Source organism: Symphodus melops, assembly GCF_947650265.1.
Source record: "Symphodus melops genome assembly, chromosome: 1".
Taxonomy (NCBI): Eukaryota; Metazoa; Chordata; class Actinopteri; order Labriformes; family Labridae; genus Symphodus; species Symphodus melops.
The window spans coordinates 51360668-51380435 of record NC_136691.1 but is presented as its reverse complement, the minus strand read 5'-3'; the positions used below and the strand labels follow the sequence as shown (position 1 = coordinate 51380435).

The following is a 19768-nucleotide window of genomic DNA, read 5'->3' as shown; positions in this document are numbered from 1 at the left end:
TTCGAAGGAGACTTTGTGTGATTGCACTTTCTCTGCACATACACGACTCGAGGTGTTATTTGGTGCCTTCAGAACCAGCAACAAAAAAAAAGTCAGAAAACAGCACAACTTAATTTTCTCCTACATTTTTCTTAAAATCCTGCTGCACTTACATGTTACGTTGCCAACTGCTTTGAATTTCTTTTACATCACTGTGTTTAAATAGGGAAGATACATGCAGAACTTCTTTGCATTCCCATCTCACTCAGCTGGTAAAAAATGAATATCTGATATAGTGTATTCCAGTTGAGTCTTGGGCTAAATGATGGAGATGAACACAGGCAGGTAGGGCATTCCAGAGGGAAAGGATGAAAGTAGGGCACACTCCTTCTGTGCTCAAGATGCCCTGCAGACACATCACTTTTTTTTTTTTTTATCCCTGCTGCATCTTGAAACAAAAACAAAAAAAAAAATCAAGCAAAGCAGACTTCAGCATTTAGATGAGCCCACCTCACTTTGTGTATATACAGAAAGAAAATCTCATTTTAAAAAGGGAATAAGCAGGGTCTCTACAATGTCCTCATTAGATTTCCTCCGTTGCACCGTTCAAGCAAAAAAAAAAAAAACATGCTAACATGGAAACTTTTTGTGATATTCAGAAGGTTCACAATGCTCAGAAATGCTGTTTACAGTTATCCTAATATGGAGAAGGAAATAAACGCAAAATGAGTCATAACAGTTGGTTTGCGGCAGTGATGCAGCATTCATGATGCATCCTTCTTTTCCAGCGTCACATCAGCATACCTCAGCATGCCGCCACGTCGAGGCCGCGTGACATGTATCTGATGCACTTTTCCATTGATATGTTAACCTTTACTAATCAAACAGAGACTCTCTCTGTGGGCAGACCCAGACTCATTTACTTCTAGTGTTTCTCCTGCACTGTCGATTATGATTAATATTTAAAAACGAAAAACATTTGACCATTTCTGCACCTTCTTTGTCTTTTAAGCGTTGAACTGTGAGGCCCTGTCAGAGGAGTGCATCATTTGTCTTTCACAGATCAAAACATAGGACAACAATGTCACAATTTCAAATGATTTAGACAGATTTTTTCTGACCTTTTTGATTCCACATTCTTCCAAAGATACAATCTCTGTTAGTTTAATGATAGGCCTGGTAAGCCTGTGCAAAACAATATTAGGAAGATACCGTCTGATTCACAAAACGCACACTGAGAGTTAGCTGCATCATTAACTGTGCAGCAGAGCAAACCAGTGTTGTTTGAGCTTCATCATGTCTGCTCAGAAAAGGTTGGACAGTTGCTTTCATGATGGATAGGAAGTGAAGCTCAAAGCTGCTGTGAGAGAAAACGACAGAATACAAACAGGTTAGCAGACCAAGAGTTTTAGATGAGAAGCTGTATAATGACTTTTGGGGTTAAATCAAGTAGAAAGGACAACAAGCTGTTGTTGTTACTTTAATCTTCCTGGGAGCGCACAGTCAGCATCAGTGTTTTACAAACTGATGGCAAATACCCTGTAAACTTAAAACAGTATGGGAAAGGGATTCGAACACTTATGTAGAAAAGGACAGGAGGGGAATTTTGGTGGCCGAGGTTGGGTGGTCAGTTAGAGACGCAACATTACAACATGATGCATAAATATTACTATACACCAGTTAAACTACACAAAATGTTACTTATAGACAATGACTATTGTTGGAAGTTTAAAAATGATAAGGACACCTTTTTGCATTAAATTTAGGAATGTTCCTTTGTTTCTATGTCCTCGAAGCAAGTAATTAACATAGTGGGTGAATGGCTGAGTAAGTTTGTTAGGAGACCGGAGACTTGGACTGGCGTTGGCAGGCTTCACTGCTGCTTCCAGGATTGTCCTCTGTCTCTGGAAGAGCTAGACAAAACCAGAGATTACTGAATGGCTCAAGCTGATGACTGTCGCTGCTGCTTTCGAAGCATTGAGCATTGATCGCAAGGACTACTGACAATCCAGGAAGGTTTCATGATGTCTGATCGAAGTTTCTTGAGTTTTTAAAAGGAGCGAATTTGGGTGGGGTAAATATTCCTCCAGTCCCTGAAGTTTTTCAGCGGCTGTCTTCTTTGTAAATATGTGAACCCAGACTGAGAATACTCTTTACCAACTTTTTGTCTGATGGTTTGTATATAATCTTTTAGTTTTTCCCGAGAAATGTAATTAGCTTGACGTTTTTATTACAGCTACATTTTATTTTAGCTACAGGTTTTATTTTTCAGGATCATTTTTGTAGTTTTCATTTTTGTTTTGTTTTGTAGGGGTTTTTCAGCTGTTTATTTCTGTAAACACCTATTGTTGATGTGCTAGCTACTTGGCATTTTTTTTGCAAATGACAGAAAATAAATAAATTGACAAAAAAGAACACGGACAGATTGCACAAATACTTTGGCAATTGTTTTGTCAATAAGTTAGCAACAACTTAACCGTTTGAGGAAAACTACTTTGGACAAGGCCATCTTCGTCTCGCCAGAAATAATCTCCCTCAAGTCACTGTCCTCAAAGCATCCTCTCCTCATGAGATCTCATCACTAATGAAATCAGTGCACCCCTTTAACTAATGTAGCCATGGTGACTATTTCCCAAATGAGCGAGGTGACCTTCACTGAATGCTTTCGGGGAAAATGCAAGCAGATTATGATTCACATCAAACAGGAAGGATCTATTTCATATTTAATAAATCTAATTTAATGTACACCCTGCTGCCGAATGGTGCCATGCCAATTAACAGTACAAGTCGAGGTGTGGATCTAATTGTAAAAAGGAAGCCGTGGTCAAAATTATCTCTAATGGAGGCTCTCACGTTGCGCTCGATTGTAGTACAGATGTTCCATCCATATTCGTATTACTGTCATCCAGTGTGACAGACAGCAAGTGTCCTTTTCATGTCTGTGAAGAGCTGCTGAAGGTTTTCTTCTGCTGGAAGCTTCAGTCCCTATTTTGTGGGGTTTAGTCTTCTTTCTGCAGGAGTGACATCTTTGATGTTCATGGAGTAAGACTTCAAAAAGCACAGATCAAACTGATCTAATGGATGTCACAGCAACATTTCATATCGGTGCCAAGGACAACACGAGTATTTATGTCTAACGTTAGATTGAACAAACAAAAAAAAGGGAAACACTGCAGGGAGACATTGAAGCAGAGAGTCAGTCAGCCTGTTATAATAACTAGGCCAGGAGGAGCTCTTTGGTTTTTGAACCAGTTTCATGGCTTAACTTAAAAGTAAAGACAGACAGATTGAACGGCAGCAAAACAGATGGACGAGAAAATAAGAAGTTAGCCAGGCACATGATGTGACCAACTCAAAGGAGCCAGAAGGTTTTCATTTAAACTGTGCCATTAGTGCTTTGAGTTTTAATAACATGCCGTTTAAAAACCCGAGTGCTCGAATTACTTGAGTTGTAATATGACGAGTTAGAAGATATTAGGGATACTTCATCCCAATACTCTTTGCTTCTTATCCCGTTTGACTTCAATAACTACGGTTTTATAAATTAGCACAATCCCAGAAATATGTTGCCTTGAGCATCACTTCAACCAATCAGTCTTCATTTGTATAGCTCCAATTCACAACAAATGTCATTTTAAGACACAAAACTTGGAATATATTACATTTTATTGTCTTTGCATTTGTGGTTAACACACCATAGATAGTTTTGTCAACTTCCTATCAGTCCACAGCTTACTGTCAGTATAAAAAGTGATGTTGATAATTCTTGTTGTTGACATGTGCTGTGTGACGGAACAGTCGACTATGATCCAAATAAGTACTCAAACAAGATTGTGACACAATCTGAAGGGTTCCAGTAATGGCTCTGGAGTCGCCCAGACGGGCTTCTTCTTCTCTCTCTCTCCCCCATGTGTCTGATCCAAAATCCATCTCCTCCTATTAAGCAAATTGTCCACAACAGTTTTATTAGCCAGTCAAATCCCTGCAGTAAAGTCATCTTTAACTGCGTCTCCACCTATGTTTTCTAACACACACACACACACACACACACACACACACACACACACACACACACACACACACACACACACACACACACACACACACACACACACACACACACACACACACACACACACACACACACACACACACACACACACACACACACACACACACACACACACACACACACACACACACACACACCTGTGGGCATGGAAGTAAATTCAGTCCTCTAAAAGAAGAGTAAAAAGGGAATCATGTTAATGAAAACTTTTTTAAACATCTCAGCACAGCACATTTTTCTTCTGTCACTGTGTTTGTCCAAAACACCCTGCTTTCAATAGAAGCCTGTTCTGGACTCAGTGCTGTATGAGTTTTACATTTCACAGCAGTCCACATACAATGTATATATGTATATATATATATGTGTGTGTGTGTATATATATATATATATATATATATATATATATATATATATATATATATATATATATATATATATATATATATATATACACACACACTGTATATATATATATATATATATATATATATATATATATACACACACACACACACACTGTATATGACTGCTCTGACCGTCCAGACAAATAGATTGTTACTGCAGGCAACAGTTCAAATCTATGAGAGCGTGGAAATGACAGCATCCATTTGGGGGGAAAATGGGTTCAATGAAGTCTTCTCACAACTGGGAAACTTACAGCGAGTCTGCGCCTTTCTTTAAGACTGACTTAAACAAAAATAGCACTATTCTGATTGTATATCTAGATCATGCGAAGCATGCATTATTCATGCTCGTCTTCAGACAGGCTGCTTTTCTTTTTCTTCGTCTCACAAAAACAAACATGCAAATTATAGACGACCTTGTGTCTCTGGGAAGTTAACTTTACGCCACGAGAGCTCTGGCACCTCGCCTGTTCTTTCATTATTTTATATTGCAGTGTAACCATAATCACCTCCAACTTACTTTGTTTTTCTCAATTATAATCTAATAGCATTTTCTTAATGGCTTTCATAACATTGAAGCTGCATTCTTCTGCAGTGAAAGAGAAACACAAACCAACCCTTTGGTGATTCAAGCGTCTCAATGAGGTTTACTTCCTTCCGTTGAGTTGTCACAAGACTTAGCGTGATATAAACGTGGTCATCTGCCCGGGTCAGCATGAGTCTGCATGCAGCCTCAAACGCATTATCAAATAGTCTGTTTGTTGTTTGCAATGTCCCCAGTTTAAGTCATACAGGAGACCCTGTTTTCCCCACTCACCAGGTTCTGGTCAAAAATCCCCGAAAAACCCATTAAAAACTGATAGATCCATTTACTTTTTTCTCTTCCATTTAGTGTCGTGAAGGAAACACTGTGTGCTTTTGGAAAGTCTCAGCATGGGGTCCAAGCAGGCTGCTTATTAGTGCGTGGACCCTTCTGTGCCAATTAGATTTGACCACAGTTCTTGGGTGCCGATGCGACTTATGACTAAAATGGATAATTGTAAATTTCCTTTCCTTTTAGCACACAGACAAAAGTGAAATCATACAATAGGAGAGAGTGGAATAAGAATAACAAAAACAAGTCTGTCAGCCACTCTGCTTTTTCATCAGCTATTTGTTTTGTCTTACTGTCCATCAGAAACTCAGCTGTAACGTCATCAAGGCCGTCTAGTCCCACTAAGTCCCACTATAATTTTCATTTCTGTTAATTGTCTGTATGTTGTGAGTCTGACTGTGTAATGTTTGCTGCCTCTTGGCCAGGACTCCCTTGAAAAAGAGGTTTTTAATCTCAATGGGATTTTTCCTGGATAAATAAAGGTTAAATAAAAAAATAAATAAGTCATTTTTTTCTGTGATAAAAGATCTGCTTTTCTTTGTTACCTGCAGATGAGTCCCGCCCTATCTCGTATTTGATTGGTTACCTGGTGTAGCAACATTTAACACCTAGCTGAACAGTAAACACTCACGCTCTGAAAAAGAGACGCTAGGTTACAGTAGTTATTTTCCAAGCAGCAGCATGATGATGATTTAGCTCTCTGTTCACTTGGAACAAGCTCTGCATGAACATGAACAGGAAGTGTGTAAGCTTACCACTCCAAACCATAGCAGGCTAAAGTTGATAAATGAGCACCTCTTTACCACAACCACATTCACATGTATTTTTTAAGTGATTTTGAAAATCCTTTAAATATTTTAAATCCTTTAAAATATCCTGATACTTTATTAAATCTTAGCTGAACCATCATAGTTTTGATTTTAATCAACCAGAAATCTAAACAAGTGAGCTTAATGCAACTTCTAAGTTTAAGAGAGCCTCGTTTAGTCCACAAGGAATTTAAGAACACTGTTGGACCAATTACAGTTTTATGTATGGAAAATGTATTCAGTAACACAGGGCTCATTTACGCATCATCTTTTTACACTGATGAAGAGGTTGATGAAGGCTGTTTATGTGGAGGGGGTGCCGCCCATCACAGGGTTACTTTCATGTTTCTTCAGGTTGGCTCAGATGTGTGTGAGGTGAGAACTGACAGCTGTGGCAGGAGACGTGTGGGCCTCAGAGGCAAATCATTCAGGCCCCAGATGCTGAGAGGGAAAAAAAAGGGGAATCAATAGACACAAACAGCATCTGAGCGAGAGAAAAAGAAAGAAAGAAAGAAAGAAAGAAAGAAAGAAAGAAAGAAAGAAAGAAAGAAAGAAAGAAAGAAAGAAAAAAGACAACGGCAGGGGTAAAAGAAAAGATTTTTTTTTTTTTTCCAACAGCAGTGGGTGAATCAGTGGTTTTCTCAGTAAATCAGGAGATGGAGGAAGATATACATCTCAAGAGACAACACTGTTTGGTAGAGGGATAGAAAATTGGCATAGTGAAAAAAGGAATAATCAAAGCAGAGGAAAGTAATGTGAGAAACCAAGCAGCGTGAATGGGGTATTAAAGCTTTGCATGACTGACAGTTCCCTTCATTACAGTATAGTGAATGTGTAACAGCCTGATCATGTTTCTGGAGCCTTTGTCATGTTGGCTCTTCTCAGTCCATTTCTTGAAGACAGAACGGTACCTGCCGACCCAAAATCTCTTGCAACCTAACTACTCTATTACAACAAATGGGCGAGATATGAGATTTCCAAATGCAGACTGCTTGATCAGCATGCCATCAGTAGATTACATTAGAGGTCGACAAAAGCTCTCTTTTCATCCCAACTCCTGCCCTATACACCTGTTGATTACTAGCACAAGAAATATAGTTGTGTAGTATTACACGTCCATCTGCTCAGTCTCACAGAGAACAGTCAGATATAAAAATTACTTCTATAATTACAGTAAACGTGGGCTCATCTTATAACTGGTTTCTAGCCAGCATCTGTTCAGACAGAGAGTGTACCACTCGTGACTGAAGCCAGCCGTCACCTACGACTACAGTGCAAGCGGGAGAAAAGATGATGGTGCGGAACAAAGCGGCTCAAAAGTAGTTCACGTTTACCGACAAGTGAGGCCGAATTATGACGCCAATTTGAAGAAAATGCTCATCAATGCAGCGAAGTAACGCTGCTTCCGTAAATCTATGGAGAAATATGGTGTTACAAAAATTGCGTGCCCAAAAAAACTGTCTTTCAAACACATAGAGTCTGTTCCCGGGGTTCCTCAAAGTGGATGCTTTATAGAGATTTAAAAAGAAGAGTGCGCGAGAATGTTACTTAAAATCGTTTCCAATCGCTCCGGCTATCGCTATTTCCTTATTAGCACTGTGCGATTACATTGAGGACAAAGCAGTCATACTTCGCTAATCTGTAAGTGTACACACTAACTGCTAAACTGCCTATGACAGAATTTAAAAGCACTGCAGCGCAAGAGTAGGATGTTTATCAATAATAAGTGATTGATGTTACATTTTGACATGCATCGCTCTGTATTCTTGTGGGTGCCGAGGGGAGGCTCAGCTTTTCTTAGATACAAGTAAGGGGGGGATCTGAGGATCGCAAGTTAGGAAACACTGTGGTACTGAATGTTCTGCTAGCCTATGGCTAACTTTTTTTACGAATTGTACTTTCACTTAAAGACAATTCAATGACAGCACACGCATGCTTCAGCAAGCCTCCTTTCATAATCATTTACACAAAACTGAGTTCAGATGTAGATGAAGCCCCACATGTACACATTACACAGAATCAATACACCTATTCTGAAGACTGTGATTTACTTTGCAATTTCAAGACGCACAATTATCAATTCTTTGGAGGCAAATGCAACAACACATCAATGCAACATTGATGACTATTGAATATGATGTAAGTCATGCAGTTCTGCCACATCAAACCCAAGCGCTGCTTTAAAAGTTTTATCAAGGCCGACAAGTAATTTCTGTTTTCATACCTCTCTGCACAGCTTTAATACAAACAATCTGACAGAAATAATCAATAATTCATACTTCTGTATGGTCGCTCACAAAGCTATCAGCAGGCCCTAGACCGAAGCAGCAGTTAGCCCAGCTAGAGTCTTTATCACCCTGTTGGGTGTAATACGATCAGTACAGCAGAGCCAGCCAACAGCTCAGGGAATCACCAAGCTTTGGCTTGTAGTCTTTTACAAGGCCGTCCTTCAGAGACGGCTTTCATGCATTTCATCAGTCCAGTGGACGACTGGTGAGCAAGACGCAGCCGAGGGAGAGACATGAAAAGCGAAAGCCTGTTCCTGCTGGTACAAATTAGATGACCAGTCCTCTAAGCATCACTGTTGGAGCTCTGTTTCTATCTTAGATGTTACTATTTCAGCACAGCTCCTCGCTGTTACTAAGCATCAATGTTTTCCCTGAGCCAGTTCCACTCACTGGCTTATGGCTCCTGCTGGACACTGTCAGGTTTTCACATCAGATGAAAATATCAGCAGTGCTGTACAACAACAGGAGTGTGCATTAAATATTAATTTTCTCCATTTAGAACTTCAATTAGTATTTACTTTGGACTTGGCTCAGACTGTTTTAGTATTCTCCGTTGTTGCTGTCATTAGAAATTAACAGAAGAACATGATGATCACAGAGAATAATCTTGCCTCAACACAAAGAAAGCCAACCCTGCAACCGCTTCCTTTGTTCTGACACTTGTAATAATGGCAATCAAAGAACAGATTTGCGTTGTCACTTTGCACTCCAGAAATGAGCATCAGAGGCTGCTTAGCTGTCACGCTGGTACTGCTCGTGAAATGTGCAGACTAGATCACACGGAGCATGCCATTTGGTTTGTGGCATTTGTAAGAGAATTTATTTGAAGGTTAAAATAATTCTCCCTTCATAAAACAGACTGCCCTTTTCTACTCAGTGTCCTTTGGTTAAATAATAACTTGCTAAAGATATGTGAGAAACCTTTCATTATCTAAAATGCTTTTTTTTATTTTATTCTGGGGATCAAATCTGGCCATTGTAGATTTAACAGTAACTTTACCACCAATAGAGACATGATCCCTGATATTTTAGGAAACTTTTAAACTGAATTACAATTTAAGTGTGTCACTTCGCACTGACAGACAAGGCTGACAGGCAGACCGGCTGAAACACTGACTGTATATACCATGGACTTGCTAATGGATTCGAAGTAGCTGTCAAGTAGCAGGGATTTTTATGGGTTCTGATGAGGATTTTTGGCTATTTTTCATCCACTTAGTTAAAGGCATAAAAAAAAAAAAAAAAAAAAAGGCTCTCCATCAGTTTATCTGCATGCTAATTTTGTCCGACCAGTGGCACTTGATATGCATGTTTGTAAACCCTTTCCTGTACACGCTAAGCAGCTTCTACAGTCTGATGGTGCCCTCGGCAAAACTCCATTGGGGGTTGTCCAACCAACTAACGTTCATCATTTCTACCCGTGCCCTGACGACTACCCCTCTCTTTTTTTCCGGTTTATTGTTTTCTCTCCAATAGAATGATGATTCCTCCTCTTTTTTTCCTTTGTTGACTTTAATAGACAAACTTTTCACATCAACATTGCAGGGCAACGAGAGTGAGTGCTGTCAGATGTTGACAACTTAAGGATGTTTTTTTGTTTTTTTTCCTGTTGCAAAATTTGCACATTTTGGGTCACTGCTATGGCTTAAGTTTCGGGAGCAATCAGGGGCCCCCAAGCAATGCCCTGCCTTGCCTCTGATGCTATGGAAGGAAGGGAACTCATCTCTTGTAGAGCTAGAGATACAGTGTGTAGCTCTCTGAAATAAAACACAGATTCTACTAAACTTACTTTTGATATTTATTCCGTCTGTAAGCATGACGCGTTCACAACACATTGGCAACAAGGCTCAAGACTGCAGCACCATCACCCGCTTATATAACAACACACCCTGAATGGTGTGTAACCTTTTCTACTTTAGTAGTAGTAGCTTTGGCTTAACTACATGTTCGATGGTCAGAAATTGTCTTTCCACTTCAAATGTGTCTGCTTCAGTAACTGCCTGTCTCTAAAAGCCTTAGTCATTCACAGAAGCACAAACTCAATACACCTTACTTTTTTTTTTGCCTGAATGCACGCATGTCAAAAAAAAGCGGAGAAGAGGTTAACATTTGCATAATTATTGGCTGTGCCTGAATTTTAATAAAGACACTAAACACTACAGAAAAATGTGTGAGTCATGGCCCAGTTCATTACCCGATGTACATTATGTTTAATACCTAGCAGTGCTAATGGAATGCTTCACACCATCTTGATTATGTGTTCATTAGTACGTTCTGGACGTCTTTCACATGTCTGGGAGTGCAGACAAATGGAGTATTTGTTTAGCGCCTGTTCTTTAGCAGCCTTTGCAGTATGACTATGATTGTGGCCGGGGATAAAGTTATATATAGCAATGTACCCAATTGCAGTTGCTGCTTTTTTCTCACTAACACCCTGGGGATCTGGCGACATAGCCAGGGGGTTATGCTGTTATACTGGCTAAAGGCCTCTCCTAGCAATGAAAGCCCCAGGAGGAGGAGGAGGGGGGGGATGCTGGAGAAGAATTCAGCTACTTTTCAATGCTGAGCACTGAACAGAGAGGGAAGGGATGCATTTTCCAATCCACTTTTGATCAACAGACAAATTGTCCTGATGGAGTAACTTCCATCCAATCTCCGTCCCTCTTTCATTATACTCGGTCTTGACATTTCCGTTTCCACCCACTGAAATGGCCAAGTTTTGATTGGGATTTGACGGAGAGAAGTGAAATCATCCTCCTCCTCTTCACATCTTCACATATAAAGAACCACTCTCCCAAACCCCCCACCCACCCACCCACCCGCAGCGTCCCTATGGCAGGCAAGCAGTGGGAGAGGAATGGGAGAAATGCCATCTCCCCATAACAAGATGCTCCAGATTCATGCTGAGGTCTCATGGAGGCCTGGAGCAGCATCCCGGCCCTGCCCACATAGTGACACATTTGGGTGATGTGTTTTACCTTGGGGCTGCTGGACCTTGCACTAAACCAGCCGCTCGGCCACACACAGCAGCGTCGGCACTCCTCTGAGGGAGAGATCTGCTGTCTCTCTCTATACGCAGGATTGATATCAAGGGAAAGTGTTGAGCAAGTAGCTGGCTCTTCTTATTAGTTTTCTACAAGCACACCGCCTCAGAAGTTGTCTTGATCCGTCTCTTATAAATCAGGAAATACGTCTTGTGTGTTTAACTCGCAGCAACAGCTTGATTGCTAAGATTTCCATGTGACTGTATGTGACCTGCTTTGACTCAAAAAGTCAATTCAATGCTTCGACTAAAAACTAAAATTGGCCACCACTTCTGTTTAAAAGGTCTGCCGTGTCTGCAACACTGCAACACAAGCCGAAGACGGAGAGTTAGCCTCCATCCATTAGCTTAGCTGCATATCAACAAAGGCCATTGAAAGACTTTTGAATCAATACCAACTAATCCAATAAATGTCAGGGGGCAACTTCAGTCTGAATGATACAATCAATAAGGCAATATACCAAGCAATGTAGATTAAACAATGGATTAAGAATCTTAAATTTCTATGAATCATTTTCTATTTTTAGGTTCCAGTAAATTGTAACGCATGAAAAGAAAAGCTTGCGACGCAGAGGTGCATCTGTCTGCTTAACACGCTTCAGTGCAGCTGTTCTGCCTAAAAGAAACAGCTGCTCTTGTAATTGTCTATAAAGATGTTGTGCTTGGTATTGTTTTGGTGAACAATGAGCCACAATAGGAGAGTATATTAAGATGCAGATTAGAAGATGTGTTGATTTAGGTGAGTGATCACGGGGCCAGAAAACCCAAAGATCAATGGTGCTAAATAAAACAACACGAATCATCTATTTATCCTGTGCAAATAATCGTGTGCAGGGCAGTGCAGTTCTAACATTCAGCGTGGTGTTCATGCTCATGTATATTCGCTGGAGTGCAATGTGTGGCATATTTTATTAGCCTAATGTGTTAAATTGGATTGTATTACATTACTCCAAGTGTAACACACCCCCCCCCCCCCCCCCAAAAAAAAAAGCCAATGAAAAGTGCCTGATGCATTAACATTTCCTGTTAAATTTCACTTCTTTATTTTTTACTCAAACATGTTTAATGCAGCACTTTCATAGAGAGGGTGTTTTTTGTGCTGCACACCACTTTGTAAAGTCACTTCCATCTGTTCTCTTACCCTCCCTCCCTCCTTCCTTCCTTCCTTGGCTTCTCCTGCATGTGACTTGCTCTAACTCTGTGACAGTGACCGTTCTGTGTGTCAACTAGACTTCTCCACTTCATTGGTGACTGGACCTGCAGGCAAGTATCACTCACACAGATTAGCCACCTTTTTCTATCAATGAAGAGCGGCAGAAAGACAGAGAGAAGCTGCGATCTGTTACATCCGCGACAGTTAACCTAAACTGGGGAGCTGAGGTGACCTTCTCAGATTTCATTTTAGTAGCTCTTTTTTTTTTTTTTTCTCCCTCCTTCCCAGAACAAGTGAGTAATTAGAGCAGAAACATTTCCCCAACCGCCAGGGCTGTCTGAGTGCAGAGCTGCTTTTGTGACTGATCTGTATGAAGGCAGCCTTCATCGAAAAACATTGCTGCCGTTGTGTTCACAGTAACTGCTCTGTTCACGGCGTGCAAAATAAATAATTAACATCAGAGGAAACACTTCTCATGCGTGCACTGGGATTATCCATGTTGTCATGTGCAGAGTGTCAGATTATGGAGTCACTTCAGAGAATGTGCTCAGTCTGTTAGTGGGGTAAAGTCATCACACAGAGAGAGCAGGTGGGTCATTTAACTGAACAAAGCATACACGGATGCTGTGTGTGTGTGTGTGTGTGTGTGTGTGTGTGTGTGTGTGTGTGTGTGTGTGTGTGTGTGTGTGTGTGACCTGCTTTAGGTTAACGCCTACTTTTCATTTCATCAGTGTCTTTTGTCACAATAAATCAGGGACATTCCCCCTTGATAAATGAACCAGATAGAGACTAAATAAACCAAGTTAACATTCATTCAACTCTGCTTACTCTGTTCAACTCCCTTCCACTTAACGTTTTGGAGGCTACTTTACTTCGTCACCTTTTTCAGCTGACATATCTTTCTGACCTAAATAAGGATGTCCGTTCGTTGACTATTGAAACACAAGTTTCTGGATATTGTGACTGACTGTGCGGAGAAAACAAAGCGAGTCGCTCTTAAAACGAAATATTATACGTCTTGTTCTTTGTTCACCTTTTCCACATCAGCCGATAAAGCATTTAGCCTACTTTATCCACCCTCTTGTTACAGTAGTGCACACTGAGAACGCTCTCCACACAAAAAAGTGCCGTAAAACAAAAGGTCGACCGCAGACTGTGCCAAAAAAAAAAAAAATCAAGTAAATGACCTCAAAGTTGGGACGAAATACAAGCCAAAACACTTCCAAGCAATCGCGCATCAATCACACACACACAACGCCCATCCTCGCAGTCCTCATCGAGGGAAATTAGAAAGAGACACAAGAAAAGGAAAAAGCAGTTTCCTCCCTCGTTGCCCTTACCGTCGAAGACCTTGAAACGACGACGGCCAAGACATCCGAGATTTCTTCAGGCCGGGACGGTGGCCCGTGTCCACTGCGTAAGTCCGATCCATGTTTCTTGGGCTGAGGTATCTCTCGGTGTCCGAAAAGCCTCTTTGTCTCACGCGGTCGTTCTTGCGCACTACCAGCGCGTGGTGGAGCGGAGAGAGTGCTGGCTGGTTCTGCTGCCTCCACAGATGTTTGGGCGCCTTCGCACTCACGCCAGTTCCGCCGCCGGCGACCAAAGACGCCGTCCCCACATTACCGCAAGCAGGGTCCATCCTACTCCAAACTTTAGATTTATATTACAGCCTATCTTTAAATAAATTAACACTTAACGGGCATTAAAGGGTGGAAGTAATGCATGTGAGGGTTTTATCAAAGCGCGTTTAAATGTTTGTTTTTTAATTTAAAAATGTATATCCTTAATGGAAATTTTATACTCATTAGTCACCAAAACAACTTTTTTTTCGTTACAGTGGGTGCCTCTTGTCCAGTTTTATTTTTTGGAGCTCACGTGATGATTTGAATTCCATCAACTTTATCCCCACTGCCCTGCGTAAAAATATGGAACAGGGGAAATGTTAATCCATTTACGCATGAAGATATCACCTCGCAGCTCGCGGTTTGGGACAGGGAAGTGTCCCTGAACGAGAAACTGTCAATCGTATTGGGTGTCCAAGTGCTCCTCGCTTCCCTCGTGCACGCCCATTTCAGCAAGGTGCAGCGACACACACAGAGTGCAAAATGTTCAGTTCAGGACGGTCCACACCGGCGGATAGTTTCTCTACGATATCACACAAACTTCCTCGAACCCCAGAGGCTGATGCTCACTTAACGCAAGGTAAACCCACCGCGACATGACAACAGTGTTCATCCCAGTCCATGTCCCCTGCAGGAAAAAAGGGCGGCGGGATATAGGGAACAGGATAGTGCATTAAACATGAGGGACCCACCCGAAGCACCTCCCCTGAACGCCTCAAAGAGGGGAGAGCAGGAGGTGGGAGTGGGCAGAAAGCCAGGTGGATACAACAAAATAACAATACACCAGCTAAAAATGAGTTGATCATAAAACAGTTTTGTGTAGTGTTTCTCAATCTGGGATATGTTTTTAACTGCAGACATTAAACGCACCACAGGTAAATAGGCTCACCTTTCAATGACTTAATTACTAATTGTGGGTTATTGCAGGATGGAGGTCTGTGTCTGTGGTGTGCAGGAGGTGCAGATGATTGCAAACATCCAGCAACCTTGTTTCATCTCTTCTCCTCTGTTCGTGTTTGTCATTATTTCCAGGGAGAGGGGACTTTCAGGGAAGACTGCTCTCATTCCTCCCTCTCCCTCCTCTCCCCTTGCTGCTCAAACTAACAGTGTGGGGAATGCAATCTCTCCTGCTGTAACAAGCAGAAAGGTAATCTGGACCGAGGAAGGCGACTCAGAGCAGAAGTGGCAGGTAAGTGTGATGATGGTGGGACAGCACGTGTGGGGCATGCATGCATGTGCGGCTCATGTGTGGACTCTGTGTGTCCACCTTAACAGTCCTCCTTTCAGGGATGCACTGATACAGACCATAAAGCTGACTGAATACTGTGCACAAATTCAGGACTGACCCATGTATTCATCTTTATATTTATTTATTAGTATTGTGTACTTGCAATTGTTTTCCTCTTTTAATAATTGGATAATGGATAACTGTTAGTGTGGTTGATAATTACTCATTTCACCTAATTGGTAGCTGTATATATTTAGTGTGAACGTAAACAGAACGCAACGTCCTCCACTTCCACGCGTTATGTGATTTATAGTACCTGCCAATAAGGCTCTCGAGGGACTACAACCTACAGACACAATCAATGCTGATGTATTTTGAGGCAATTAAGGCTATAAATGATGTCAAAATCTTTGACTGTTGTATGGATTTAAAAAAGCTGCTGACAAGTGTTGTTTTTTTGTTTTGTTTTTTTCAAATTAAGAAGAGGTAATAACAAAAACACTACTAAACTACTGTGTGTTAATTCCAGGGCGAGGGCAGGAAGTGTGCAAACAGACGCATTAAGCCACATTCAAAGTTAATGTGACTAAATTCACTTATTTGGAGCATTAAGTGTTGCACATGCTCCATCTTTAATGCTTCGGGACAGTTGCATTTTTCCTCGGCTCTGTTGAATTATTGATGAATTGAGCGTGAAGTAATATTTAGATTTATGGTCTTTGTTGAAATTACATAATCACATTTTCTTCTCCTGACAATGCATTATTTCCCCATGTTGCTCCTACCTTTCAGGCCTGTTTATAAAAGCAGTCAGATGAGCTTGATGTGGTGTTCACAGTGGAGAGTGATTGATGCCCCACATGCTGTTTGAAATACATGGCAAGTTCATTTATGAAGCACCATTAATATAATACAAAATACTGGTACCAAATAGTGATAGTTATATTTTCTTTTTACCTTGACTTACCGCATCACTACGCCCTGACTTCTCACGGTTGTGTGTCTTCTGTTAATTAGATATCAATGATCACAGAATCCCTTTATCAGTGGGCTTCAAAGACAACATTCTTTCAAGTTGTTGAATAAGGCCCACTGAGAGCAAGAAAAGAAAATTCACAAAATTATTAAATATAAGATCCAAATGGTCTTTATCCTTTTTGCAGGAAATGGACTTGCGATAAAAACCTAAAATGTCTTTGAGCAAACACTATATTGTGTTACAGATCACTCTGACTTCACAGCACTTGTACTTTTAATTGGCTTCTGCCTGGAAATGATGACAGAGAAACTTCTTCTTTGAGAGAAACAGAACAGAAGAAAAGAAGACACCTTATTGAAAAATGGTCTGAAGTGAAGAAGACTGTTTCAGGCCTGTCCTGCCTTTGGCTTCCTTCAAATAATCGCACAACATCAATTTAAATTTAGGTGAAGCTTTTCTAGCCAAAGTGACACGATCTTTAAAGAGGGGTCAGTTTCACACACTTGGGAAAAGTTTGCCCTTTTTCTAAAGTTCACATCAAACTTTTTCAGAGAGGAATGTCAGCCGATACATCTACCACCTTTCATTTTTTGGCATTGTCAGAACGGCTGAAAGTAAATTATTCTGTTTGGATTATCTCCCTTATGCCCAAAAAAGCTCAACAGCTAAACTAAAAAAGAATAGTTTAGCTGGGTGACGCACCTTGAAAGAGATATCCGTATCTGAGGCTTAAACCACATGTTCTTAAGTCCTGAAAAGATATTGATATTGATATTAGAGCAGAAGTTAATAAGCAGATGAAGTGTTGTTCTGGCCTGTCTAAATTTGTAATCTAGCACTTAGTGACGCCAGCTTTTCTTGTTTTCCTAGAAGTCCCAGAGTCAATAAGACTTCTTGTTTTTAAAGTCTGTCCGTCTTTAATATATTCTCCAATTAAAGCAGTTTTTAACAAGCTGGGGTCCTATTAATAAGCTGTACCTCACTGCTCTTTGTCTGTTGTTTTGTTTTTTCTCTCACTGAGACACTGCAGGTCCTGTCATCCGTGACAAAAAAAACAGAGAGAAATCCGTAGGAGGAACAGGTATGTGGGGAAAAGGAGTGAGCTGATGCATTTTCTTTCTCATCTGGCACATGATGAGCCAGCGTTATGCAGGTAGCACAACCTTGATGACAGCCAGGAGAGCTTGATGGAGACACAGAGTCTTTTGAAGCATGCGATGACTATCAAAGACCAAGCAGAGAAGCCCCACTTTCTCTTTGATGGACAGGGTAGCAGCTCAGGATAATGGGGACTTTCCACTGACAGATAGGTGTGACCACTGAATTCAGAAGCTATTTTCCGACTGTCTGGATATATTTCTGGACCGCTCACTAAGTAAAATCGTGACACTCCCACCGGGCCGCTTCCTTTGATAAAAAATGCTGTTTGGTATGTTTGTTTCTGTCTCTCCTCAGAGAATCAAGCTGGTTGGAGACTGTGTTTCTGTCTCTGCCAAACCTCATTTCATTGAAACCACTCTGACACATTCTCCAGCGGGCTGGGTGTGATTCTTCTCTCAGCCGTTGTATGCTCATGTTTTCCCAGCACGAGAGAGTGCAAGTGCAAACTGAAAGTACTGCTCAACATTTCCAATACATGTTCCAACTCTGTTTTTTTAAATAAGAAAAGTACAAATATCAGATTTTAAGGTCACACATCCGTTTAAATAGTTTAATTAAAAAAAGAATAAAAGACACTGAACATTAAAAGAACTTAAGGTTGTTTTGTTGGGGGGGGGGGTTGTTTGTCTTGGGGGGGTATGCCTTTTTATTTAGAGATAGGAAAGTAGGACAAGATAGGACAAGAGAAGTTGGGAAAAGAAGGAGAGAGAGACAGTGGGGCACAAAATGCGGGAAAGGAGCCACATGCAGACCCAAACCTGCACCGAAAGACCACATCCTCTGCACACCCACCACTAGGCCACTGGCACCCCACATGAAATTTAAACCATTGTGCAGCATGTGAAAATAACTCTGCCGTACAGATCTATTCCTCAGTTTCCTGAGAGGTTGCCTTTCTTCTGTGCTGGGGTTTCGAATGTTGAGTTGCATTCTGTGTTAAGATTAGTAAGTGACAGTGGTGACAGAAATAAATCCACAGGCCTTGTTATTTGGTGAGTCACTCTCCTTACAGCATGTAATCAGTCGAGCATCATTTAGATACCAGTGGTCTGCATGTTGTTAGTCGACTACATATCTAGGATGCTTTGAATAACTGCCAACCAATCAGACCATTATTGATGTCCCGTCTTTCTGTTGATTTCACTAAAGTATGAAACTCAATATGCAGAGACTGGAAAGCTGTGTAGCTCAGTAAAGGTAATCCATCACAATAACAACCTGACATGTTTCCCTCCACACAGAAAAACATTGAAACACCTTTACCAAGATTAATTTACAGCCCACTCAAAACTTTAAAAAGTTCAGAGGACCTAAGTGGACGTGATGGGGTGTAGGGGGTTAAAAGGTCAGTTTAAATAAGGGCGGGGCGAGACCATGCAGGGACTCAAAAACACGCACTAGAAGAGTTCTAAGATTTACAGGGAGCCAGTGAAGGGAGGCGAGTACAGGGGCGATGTGCTCTCTTACCAGTTAATAATCTTGCGGCAACGTTTTGTACATACTGCAGCTGTGAGAGGGAGGACGGACTACTGACTCCCATATAAAGGGAGTTGCAGTGATCCAGACGGGACATAATAAAAAGCATGGACATGTCTTTCTGCACCTTGGAAAGATAAAAACGGTTTTTACTTTCGTTAAGGTTTGTAGCTGGAGGGAGCAGCCTTTGACAAGTGAGTTTATTTGTCAAATTGAAAAATTGAAAAATCACGACAAGATTTTTCGCACAGGGTTTTAACAGAAGAATACAGTGGGCCAAGTGTTGCAGATAAAATTGGTGGAGTCAGAGGGAGCCAAACAGAACTATCTCCGTTTTTTGTTTAGTTTGAACACATTTTGTGCCGTTCAGTCAAGTCGTGGTTGCAGGGAGTGTGGATTAGTGTTTTTGAGCGGGAGATATATTTGTGTCATCTGCAAAGCAGTGAGAGGATAAGCTGTGCTTCCTAATAAGGACACCCTGAGCCCTGAGGTACCCCACAGGTGAGGGGGGCCGAGGGGGAGATGGTATCTCCAAGTGTCTGTTTAAGTTTCAAGAAATGCATGTGTGCAGACTATATTAATGAGTAAGCATTTCTTATAATCATGATCTCAGTATCAACCTGGATGATCGTGATTATGATTTTTTGCTATAACTGAGCACCGGTCACTATTCAACATGCAAG

At 41.1% G+C, this 19768-nt stretch overlaps 1 protein-coding gene across 3 annotated transcripts in view; it reads right to left on the bottom strand.

The window, feature by feature from the left end:
• Window positions 1-19768, bottom strand: part of pde4d (phosphodiesterase 4D, cAMP-specific) — a 170292-nt gene that overhangs the window by 128344 nt on the left and 22180 nt on the right. Inside the window, exon 1 of one of the 3 annotated variants that reach the window (XM_079366590.1) lies at window positions 13960-14740. The exons of the other annotated variants lie outside the window; for them this stretch is intronic. Within the exon in view, the coding sequence (XP_079222716.1) occupies window positions 13960-14258 (299 nt within the window). The 5' untranslated portion in view covers window positions 14259-14740. Of the gene's footprint in view, window positions 1-13959; window positions 14741-19768 lie in introns of those variants that run through there. 3 annotated transcript variants of the gene reach the window in all.